The sequence below is a fragment of the Suricata suricatta genome, chromosome 6 (assembly GCF_006229205.1).
Source record: "Suricata suricatta isolate VVHF042 chromosome 6, meerkat_22Aug2017_6uvM2_HiC, whole genome shotgun sequence".
Lineage (NCBI taxonomy): Eukaryota > Metazoa > Chordata > Mammalia > Carnivora > Herpestidae > Suricata > Suricata suricatta.
In genome coordinates, this window is record NC_043705.1 from 433,503 (window position 1) to 443,384 (window position 9,882).

Genomic DNA, 9,882 nt, shown 5'->3' on the forward strand with positions numbered 1-9,882 from the left:
CCCCCCCCCCCCCCCCCCCCGCAGGGATGTCAGGACCCAGGCCTGTCGTCCTCAGTGGACCATCTGGGGCAGGGAAGAGCACCCTGCTCAAGAGACTCTTCCAGGAGCACGGCAGCATCTTCGGCTTCAGCGTGTCCCGTGAGGCCCGGGTGGGGCCAGGAGGGCTGCAGGGATGCTGGGGGTGGGGCCAGGCTGCCTGCAGACCCACCCATGGGGGAGCCCCGCACGCTCCCCCTGACCCCAGGGCCTCACACTGCTCCCCTGACCCCGGGGCCCCACACTGCTCCCCTGACCCCGGGGCCTCACACTGCTCCCCCTGACCCGGGGACCCACACACTCCCCCTGACCTGGGGCCTCACACTGCACCCCTGACCTGGAGCGCCCACACCGGCCTGTAGGCCGAGCTGGCCCTGTAGGGAAGGCCATACATGGCGTGTAAGGGCTCCAGGGTCCCAGATCGGTCACAGGTGTTTGTTCCTAGACACCACGAGGGACCCACGGCCTGGAGAAGAGAATGGGAAAGGTGAGCTCACTCTTCACATCAGGTCTCATCTGAGAGATGGACCTTCCCCCCAGCAGTGTCCTGGCTCCTCCCTACCTAGGCTGGTGGTGTCCAGGGCCCCCCTTCTGAGGCTACACTGTCTGGGCCTCTGGCCTTCCTTTGGGAGGCCAGTGGTTTCCAGGCTCTTCTTGGTATCAAGTGTGTGTCTGATCCGGGCTTAGTGCCCTCTGTGGGGCCGACGGGTGCACAGGAGATGCTGGCTCTGGCCACGCTTAGCGCCCAAGCCCTCGGCGGTATGGCTGTGGACAAGACTTAGACGGCCCCTCCTGGCAGATTACTACTTCGTGACCAGGGAGGCGATGCAGAAGGATATCGCAGCTGGTGGCTTCATCGAGCACGCCGAGTTCTCGGGGAACCTGTACGGGACCAGGTGGGCCACACTTGGCACCTCCACGCCCTTCCAGGGGCTCTGCCTTTGGCTCCACCTAGGCAGGGGGCCCTCTGGGGGTCGTCTGGGTAGTTGGAGTCAGGTACCCAGCCCTGCCAGGGATCGAGCTCTCCAGGACCCCTCCTCCCAGCCACCTCGGGCCACCTGGCCAGGCCATGGTGGGGTCTGTGGGACCTGCTAGGGATGGGCACGCAGTGAGGACTTGAAATCTGGGTCTCCTAGGACCACAGGCTGTACTCTGCTCATTCTCCGAGCTGTGGGCTGGCGTGGGGGTGCCCACCCAGTCCTCAGTACTTCCCTGCCTGCTCCCCTGACCTGGCTGAGAGGCCCAGGCCAGCCTGTGTGCCCAGCCTGGCCCTGAGCCGCTGGCAAGGGTGAGCCAGAGACCCCACGAGACTCCTCTTGCTCCATCCTGGGCTCTGGGTGCAGCTGGGCAGGACAGTGGGCCCCCAGAGGGGGTTCACTGGGGCTGTTGGGTGGGTGCCTGGAGCCCCGGGGGGCTGCGCAGTGACATCCGGGGCCCTCCTGCCACTTCCCATAGCCACCCTCAGCCCAGCAGTGGACCCAGCACGCATGTGCTTCTGGAAAGTGGAGGAGGTGCGGGGCTCCCAGTAGGTTCCTGAGCTCATGTCTGGCCAGGCCCACGCCCTGCAGAGGCTCTCTGGGGCCGGGAAGGGCTGCTACACCCTGGAAGCCCCACTCAGCCGTCGCCGCCCCTCTGTCCTCCAGCAAAGCGGCCGTGCAGGCCGTGCAGGCCATGAACCGCATCTGCGTGTTGGACGTGGACCTGCAAGGCGTGCGCAACATCAAGAAGACAGATCTGCGGCCCATCTACATCTTTGTGCAGCCGCCCTCGCTGGACGTCCTGGTGGGGGACGGGCCGGGCAGGGTGGCTGGGGCGAGGGGTGGGCGCGGGGCCGGCCCCGAGGCCCTGACCCTCCCTCATGCTTCAGGAGCAGCGGCTGCGGCAGCGGGGCACGGAGACTGAGGAGAGCCTGGCCAGGCGGCTGGCTGCCGCACGCGCTGACGTGGAGAGCTGTGAGTGTGGGCGCTGGCCACCTGCCGTCCCCCCAGGCTCCTCACCCACCTGAGGGGGGCCAGGGTGCCCGGTCACCAGAGCTGACCCTGCCTTCCCCTCTCCCCTCCCCCCAGGCAAGGAGCAAGGTCTGTTTGACCTGGTCATCATCAATGACAACCTGGACGAGGCCTATCAGGCCCTGAAGGAGGCACTGTCTGAGGTGGGCTGTGCAGGGGGGACTCTGTCCTGCACGAGGGGCTGGGGGCTGGGACGGGCCATGGTGACACCCTTCTGTCCCTGTGCAGGAGATCAAGAAGGCCCAAAGGACCAGCCACTCCTGAGAGGGCCCACCAGCTCTATCCTCCCCGGTGGGGACTCCATGCACCTCGGCCGGCACCTCCCTCGCCCAGACCGCCATGCCTGGGAGACCCTGGGCCCCCCTTTTTTCCTCCTGTGGGAACCAGGCCCATGTCGTAATAAAACCTGCTAGTGCTCCTGAGCCTGTGGGCTGCCGTCCTGAGCCAGGGTGTTGGGGTCCGGGCCACACACCCATCCACCACGGACCCCCACTCTTGGCCGCCAGCCCCCAGCCTTCCTGGGCCTTCCTTTGCCCTTGCCCTAGGTCAGCGAGGACGGCCTGGGGCTGCGGGGTGGGGCCCTCGTGGAGTGGGTGAGGCTGCTGGAAAACCGGGCCTGGTGTAGGTGCCTCACGCCTGCGGGGAGCAGGGCCTGGGCTCATCCTGCCCCCTCCTCTCCTGGCCCCTGAGCTGGGCTGCGGTGGTGGCCACCACCCGCGGGACCTGTGGATGCAGGAGGGAGCACAACCCTTGCATGCTGGGGGCCTGTGTATGCCCAGTGCCCCACTCCACCTGGTGCGTGGTCCGCCAGGAGGACGCGTGGGGGCCGCTGCTGGGGTTCCCCGATCCCCAGAGTCTCAAAAGGCACCAGTAGAGGCCACCCCTCTCCAGTCAGGGCTGCTGTGGCTTCTCCGTGCTGCGTGGGAGAGCTGCTGTTCCCCAGCCCTTGTCCGGGCCTAGGCCATGCTGCTTTGGTGGGATCCAGACCGCGGACACAGACCCGAGGTGGCAGGGAGTGGACAGGGAGGCTGGACTCCGTCGCAAAGCTCAGTTGCAGAGAGAAGGGCAGGTGGGGGCCTGGCCTGGATCTGAGGGCTACTGGCCCCCCCCCCCAGCAGGCCTGAAGGCAGGTGAGGCGGGGCCAGACGGATGTGCAGAGGAAGGGGGGGCGAGTAGGGGAGGCCCCTTCTCTCTCTGGGCCCTGTCCAGCCCCAGGGACAATCGGGGATTCAGACCCCAGGCCTTGGGGGGGAACAATGGAGCCGTTGAAGGCCCTCCCCCCCGCATTGTGCTTGGTGGCGAGAGGTGGCCCTGGGTCGGGCCCAGGACTCGGCCAAGCACACGCCCCGGGGAAGGCCAGTGTTCAGCCTGCCGGCAGGTGGAAGGGCTCAGGGACTCCCATTTCCTGGCTTGGAAAAGGTAGGGCACTGCCTGGGGGCCCAGGTGTGGGGGGCCCTTTGGGGCTGAGCATCGTGCACCCTGTTTGTGGGCCCAGGGTCTCTGGTCCAGGCTCGTCTCTCCTGACAGGTCCCACCCTCCCTTGTGGTGGGGGCGGGGGAACATGGAGTCCCAGGAGAGAGCAGGCCAGCTGCAGAGCAGGAAGGGGAGAGGGTGCTCCTCAGACCTTCCCCAGCAGCTGGGGCTTTTCAGGGCACGGTGGTCCGGCCAGCGCACACCAGGCAGCTGCAGTGTGTCCCGAGGCCCTGGGGCCTCAGTCTGCTCAGGGAGCTTGGGAAGGCAGACACACCGGGTGGATAGGTCTGCCCGCCCAGCACACCGCTCCTGACCTGGCCTGGGGGGGGCCCCCCATAAGGGCTCACAGGTGCCTGCTGGGCCCCAGGGGTCATGGAGAGCAGACCCCACCCCTGTTCTCCAGAAGCGGCCCCCGGTGTACCACAGATGTCGTGAGTGAGTTGTCTGGGCGGCCCAGGCGAGAATGGGGAGAGGGCGGGTGGCCTGGGCAGGATGCCAGCCCTGTGGCGAGCTTACCTGGAGAGGGTAGGTGGGCACAGCAATGGTGTGGGCTGTGAGGTCTGTACAGGAGGGCTGCAGGGGTGGCAGGAGCTGGGGGTGGGGGGAGGAAGGTGGAGGCACCAGGCCTGGCTGTAGGTCAGGCGCGGCCACCTGCCCTTGCGGGTGGTACCTGGGAAGGTCTGGAAGGCCCCAGGGTGGGGGGCCCTTGAGGTCCCCACGCCCAGGGCTCTCTCCAGGCCCCCACGGTAGCGGCCCCAGAACCACCATGACTCGCTCTGCAGTCATAGCCCCTGTACGGGAGGACTCCTCACTTCCTGGGCTGCAGGGGAAGCCAGGCAGAGGGCCCTGGGTCCTGAGCGGGGTGCTGTGGCCGCAGAGGAGGGCTGCCGCCAGCCTGGCCGAGCTCCCCCGGTGCGTCCTGCCTCTGCTGAGCACCCGTGTAGTGGGCCTGGAGCAGAGGCTTGTGTGTGTGAGCAGAGACAGGTGGGTGAGTGTGCACCTGTGCACACGGGTGGGTGTCTGAGTTGGGCAGGAGGGCACCAGGAAGGCCCTAGGACCTGTGAGGGCTCCCTGGGACCCAGCCCTGGGCCTGTGACCCAAGAGTGGACTGTGCAGGTGGAACCTGTAGGTGGAGTCGGAGCAGGAGGGGGCATGGAAACAGCACCTCTGTGGGCTGGAGAGGGGACTGTGGGTAGCCTGGGGGAGGGGCTGGAGAGGGGAGGAGCTGAGGAGGGAAGACTGAAGGGGTCTTGGGGGAGGGGCTGGGGAGGAGAGAAAGGCACCTGGTAGAGGGGCTGAGAGCGGGAGACCGAGGGGCACCTGGGGGAGGGAGGGGGATCCTAGGGGAGGGGCTGGGGAGGGGAGACACAGGGCGCACCAGGTGGAAGAGTACCCTTGGGAGCTGCAGGGGGCAGATGGATATGGCAGAAGGTCACAGGTTTGGGGACCGGGCAGGTGGAACCTGACTGGGGCATCCAGGACAGGGGTCCAGGGGCCCAGGGAGGGACATGGAGGACAGAACCCTGTGGAACAGCCAGAGATCAGACAAGGGGAGACCTTGGCTGAGTCCGACGGCTGGGTCAGGCCCTGGGCTCTAAGCTCTGAGTTAAGTTCAGGGCCATCCAGGTGCTCACATGTGAGCGAGGGGCCACCCAGGGCTGGGCATGCATAGGAAGGGGCTGGGCTCTGGCGCCCTGAGGTTCCCAGCGAAGGGTCCCACTGCATACTCAGTGAGCTGAGCACTGGGGGCGGGTGGCAGCCCTGGCTGTGGGAGGAAGCCCCGCCTTCCCTGAGAGGGGCTCCTGGGAGGAAGCCGGGTCAGGGATGGGAAGGAAGTGGCTGGGCAGGCCCTGGCCCTCAACCCCCTGCATGCCCCCTTCACTCCCAGGACCTTTGTCCAGACCCAGGGGTGACAGGGGCTTACCACCCTCCTCCCGAAGTCCTCCCTTCCCCCAGCTCTGCTCTTGTCCCCTCCCAGACCCTGACACCCAGCCTGAACACCTGCAGCTGGATCCCGCTGAGTGTGATCCCACCCACACCTGCTCTGACGCATCTGACCTGAGCACAGGTCCCTGCGAGCCAGCACTGCTACTCCCCGCCAGGCGGTCACCCTTCCTTAGGGTCAGGGTTTCAGGAGGAGCCATCAGCCAAGGTCCCCGCTTCCTGCCTGCAGCCTCCAGAGACCGAGCTGCCACATGGAGGTGGGGGGCACTGGAAAGGGGGCTCCCAGTGATGGGGCAGGACGGGACTGCAGTGCAGTCACTTTACAGCCCTTTGGCGGTGCTCCTGTGTCACTGCCTCTCACGAACAGAAGTCTATGTTCCTCATTCTCTGTCCTGCTGTCCTGGAGCCCACCCGGGGCACCAGGGCATTTGCCCTCCAGCTCCCCCAGCTCCCCCAGTGACACGTGGTCATCTCCCGAGGGTCCCCCCCCACCAGGGGTCTCCAGAGACGTGTTTGTCTCCCGAGGGTTCCCCGCCCCCCAGGATCTCAGAAGACATGAGGTCATCTCCTGAGAGCCACCCCATGGTCCCTCCTGGCATATACTTAATCTACAAGGTCTCGTGTGACATTTAATCACCTCTTAAGGTCTTCTTAAGGTCTGGGGGTGGTATCTGTCTCCAGGGGGCACCCCCAGGGTCTCAGGGGCACGTGGCCCTCAGGTCTCCTTGTCCAGCCGCCCTGTCCAGGCCTCAGTTCCCCTGTAGTCACACCCCCAGCTGTGCTGATGTCAGGTATCCGCAGCAGCCTCTCCGACTGTTTCCTCCGGTCTCCCTGTTACCTGGTGGTTTTTGGGCGTCTGTGTGCATGGCTGTGAGCTTATGTTTGGGCGGGTGCGTGACCATGCGCGTGCTTGTGGACATGTGGGCGTGGGTGTGCTTTGTGTGTCGATTCGCGCGTGTCGGCACGTAGGCGTGGTCATGTGCGTGCTTTGTGCGTCCGCTTGCCCACGTCAGTGCGTGGGTGCGCCTTTGTGGGCATCAGGGCGCACGCGCGCGCGGGCACGGTCATTTGCTTGTTTTGTGTGTTGGTTCGCCCGTGTCGGTGCGTGGGCGTGTGCGCACGGGCATTGGTGCACGCGTGGGCGTGTATGTGCATGTTTTGTGCGTCAGTTCACGCGAGTTGGCACGTGGGCACGCGCCTGTGGGCATCGGGGCACATGTGCACGTGCATGCTATGTGCATTGGTTCACGCGTCAGCGCGTGGGCGCGCGTTTGTAAGCATTGCGGCGAGCTTGTAGCCATGTGCATATGCTTTGTGCGTCAGTGCGCACATGGGGGTGTGCGCCCCAACTCGTGGGTCCTTGCTTCCCCCCCCAAGCATGTGCCCTGGCACCTTTCCTGTCCCCAACCAGGCACCAGCCGCTTCTCCATAAGTGCAGCATTCTTTATAGAGAGCGAACCCCACGACGTGCGTGTTTGCTGCTTGGGATGTTTGCATATCTCCACCATGTGAGCTGACGGCCAAGGGAAAACGCGTGTGTACAAACCCATCCGCCCATTCATGCTTGCTGCGTTCCCTTCGGAGCTATCTGTGTCATGTTCAGCTAACACGGGTTTTAGACTCAGGTCTTCCACGCTAACCCAAGACCACGTGGGACATTCCAGCCACCCCTCCCTGCCCCCGCCTGTCTACAACCCCCAGGCAGTGAGAACCCTAAAGTTGATAGGACCACCTGTGAGTCTCTGCCCCCCACCCAAAGGGAGCCTGCCCCTCCCAGCGTGCAGGGGGATGGAGGAGAGAAGACTCGTTCCCTCCAACTCCAGCTGGCCAGGTCACCTCCTGAGCTGAGGCTCTGCAGGGCCGGCTGTGATGTGTGCTGTCTCCCTGACAGATCTCATCCCTGGGCCGCTGACCCTTACACCTCAAGGCAGTGTCTGCCCCAGTGCTGAGCTAGAGCTAGTCCGAGAGCCCCCCTGCAGGTCTCCTCCCTTGGCCATGGGCGTGGTGGGCACACAGTGCCCCAGAACTGGCACACCCTATAGTAAGATTCCCGCACATGCCTAGAGCTGGGTGCTAAATACCACACACCAAGGGCCCTTCCTCTTCCACTTCTCCTGGGGCTCTGTCTTGGGAGGAAGAGAAGAGGTGGGGCCCCTCTGCCACCCCTTTTCTGGGTTCTTGTGGGTTGGGACTGTGGGTGTCAGCCTCCTGTGATGTGGTTGGGGACAGGGACATATCCTGGAAGAGTTGAGGTTAGAACCAGGGAGAAGCGGGAGTCACTGCCTGAGATGGGGGTTGGAGAAGGCAGCCTCAGAGGAGCGGGTGTGCAGGTCCGCATACCTGGGAGTGTGTGTGCATGGGTGCCAGTGTATCTGTTTATAAATGTATCAAGATGTGATTGTGCGTGTCTTACTGCTTGTACAAACATCCAAGCGAACCTCTGTGCATTTGTGGGTTTTTTTAGTTTATTTCTTTTGAGACAGAGAGAGAGAAGGGGAGAAGCAGAGAGGAAGACAGAGGAGAGAGAGAAATCAAAGCAGGCTCCATGCTGTCATGGCAGAATGGGGCTTGAACTCACAAACTGTGAGATCAGGACCTAAGCAGAAATAAGGAGCCAGTCAGCCGACTCAGCCAGCCAGTGCCCCAAATGTCTGTGCACTTGCTTGTAAGTGTGTGCACACACAGGCGTGTGTCTGTGGGTCTGTGTGTACCACCGTATGCATGTGTGTCTGAGTGCCCATGTGGGTGTGCATCTGAGAAGCACGTGTGATGGTGTGGCTCTGAGAGGGGCGCTGCCCACAGATGTGAGGAAGGAGGGTCACTTCCCCAGGAACCCCAGCTGCCCCCTCTTCCTGCCCCCACCCCCTGGAGAGGCCCCGGCTGCATAAAGTGGAGCCTCCCGGAGCCCCTGTCCCTGTCGGCCTCTGCTGCTCCGTCCCACGCCTGCCCACGCTGCCTGCCAGGCCCATTCCAGAGGGAGGGGGCCAGGGCATCAGGCAGTCAGGGGGCTCCTGTCCCCAGACTACCCAGAAGCAGGTAATGGCCTTGGCGGTGAATGAGGGAGGGCAGGGGTGCGAGGCTGTAACCCATCCCCCCTTCCTGGAGGCTGCAGGGGTGAATGGCAGTGGGCTTCTCTCCTCGGGCACCGGCCCACCCAGGGATCAGCTGATCTGCAAGGGGGCACTGGTCTGGAACATGGTGAGTGGCCCTGTGGCTGTCTCCAAGTGTCCCAGCTGCCCTGGTGTCTGTGTGACTCATGGGACCGGTTCCACCCTGGACAGATGCCTGAGTTCACTTGGCTTCCCCAAGGGGATATCCTGGGCTCCGAGGAGACTGCAGAGGGCAGGGTGGTGTCACGGCTAGAGAGGGAAACAGCCCAGAGGGCTTGGCGGCAGGTCCCTTGAGAGGGTCCTCCTAACAGACAGAGGAAGCAAACGCCCTGTGTAGGGTGTGGAGGAGGAAGCGGGGAGGGGTGCACTGCGGGGGGGAGACGGGACAGAAGGGGCTGCAAGGTCTGGGGGGCCAGCGGGGGCTCCATGGGGTGGGTCTGGGGACGAGGGCCAGTGGGTGGCTGAGGACCTGGGGGCCTAGAGGGCTCCGGGATGCTGGGAACAGGCCTCCAGGGGACCCTCTCTAGTGACCTGCATGCTACCTGGGGGTGAGGGGTGGGGGCCATGGATGTGAGCTGACCCTGAGTGCGGCAGGCCTTGGTTTCCCTGTTGGCCCCACGCCCCTGTGGCTCCCTGGGCCTGGTGTGGGGTCCCCGGAGCTGGGGAAGGGATGCGGCCTGCAAGGGGCGGGGCTTTCTTGGGCGCTAGTGCTGCTGCCGGCTGGCTGGTGCCCAGCCTCTGCCCACGGAGGCCCTGGCTTCTTCCGGTATCCATCCCCAGGGCCGGGTCAGGACCCAGGGTGGGCTCAGCGCCCCTGGAGGGGCTGCCGTGGCTCCCCGCAGGCAGGGTCCCTGGCTCTGGGCACCCGGGGTCCGCCACCTCCCACCCCGCCCTCCCCCACGCCCGCCCCGGGGTGAGCCCCTGCAGCCTGCGGCCCCAGCTCCCCCTGGGGTTGAGCTCTGCTCCGCTCCCGGTCCGCAGGCCCCGTCCCCCGCCCCTATGACCAACATGAGCTGGAGCTTCCTGACGCGGCTGCTGGAGGAGATCCACAACCACTCCACGTTCGTGGGCAAGGTGTGGCTCACGGTGCTGGTGGTCTTTCGCATCGTGCTCACGGCCGTGGGCGGGGAGTCCATCTACTCGGACGAGCAGACCAAGTTTACCTGCAACACGCGCCAGCCGGGCTGCGACAACGTGTGCTACGACGCGTTCGCGCCGCTGTCCCACGTGCGCTTCTGGGTCTTCCAGATCGTCGTCATCTCCACGCCGTCCGTCATGTACCTGGGGTACGCCGTGCACCGCCTGGCCCG

General features: G+C 65.0%; 3 protein-coding genes across 5 annotated transcripts in view; all 3 read left to right on the top strand.

The window, feature by feature from the left end:
* Positions 1-2,467, top strand: part of GUK1 (guanylate kinase 1) — a 6,622-nt gene extending 4,155 nt beyond the window's left edge. For 2 of the 3 annotated variants that reach the window (XM_029941449.1, XM_029941452.1), the window contains exons 3-9: positions 105-138; positions 482-523; positions 836-932; positions 1,680-1,818; positions 1,904-1,988; positions 2,103-2,188; positions 2,274-2,467. In XM_029941449.1, the coding sequence (XP_029797309.1) occupies positions 105-138; positions 482-523; positions 836-932; positions 1,680-1,818; positions 1,904-1,988; positions 2,103-2,188; positions 2,274-2,309 (519 nt within the window). In that variant the 3' untranslated portion in view covers positions 2,310-2,467. Of the gene's footprint in view, positions 1-9; positions 139-481; positions 524-835; positions 933-1,679; positions 1,819-1,903; positions 1,989-2,102; positions 2,189-2,273 lie in introns of those variants that run through there. The other variant, XM_029941450.1, reaches the window with a different exon arrangement.
* An 847-nt stretch (positions 2,468-3,314) lies between these two features.
* IBA57 (iron-sulfur cluster assembly factor IBA57) overlaps positions 3,315-9,882 on the top strand; it is an 18,553-nt gene continuing 11,985 nt past the window's right edge. The window contains exon 1 of the mRNA XM_029941448.1: positions 3,315-3,464. The gene's annotated coding sequence lies outside the window, so the exon portion shown is untranslated. The remainder of the gene's footprint in view (positions 3,465-9,882) is intronic.
* The window catches only part of GJC2 (gap junction protein gamma 2), a 5,070-nt gene continuing 3,181 nt past the window's right edge, over positions 7,994-9,882 (top strand). The window contains exons 1-2 of the mRNA XM_029941728.1: positions 7,994-8,660; positions 9,554-9,877. Coding sequence (XP_029797588.1) covers positions 8,502-8,660; positions 9,554-9,877 — 483 coding nt within the window. The 5' untranslated portion in view covers positions 7,994-8,501. The remainder of the gene's footprint in view (positions 8,661-9,553; positions 9,878-9,882) is intronic.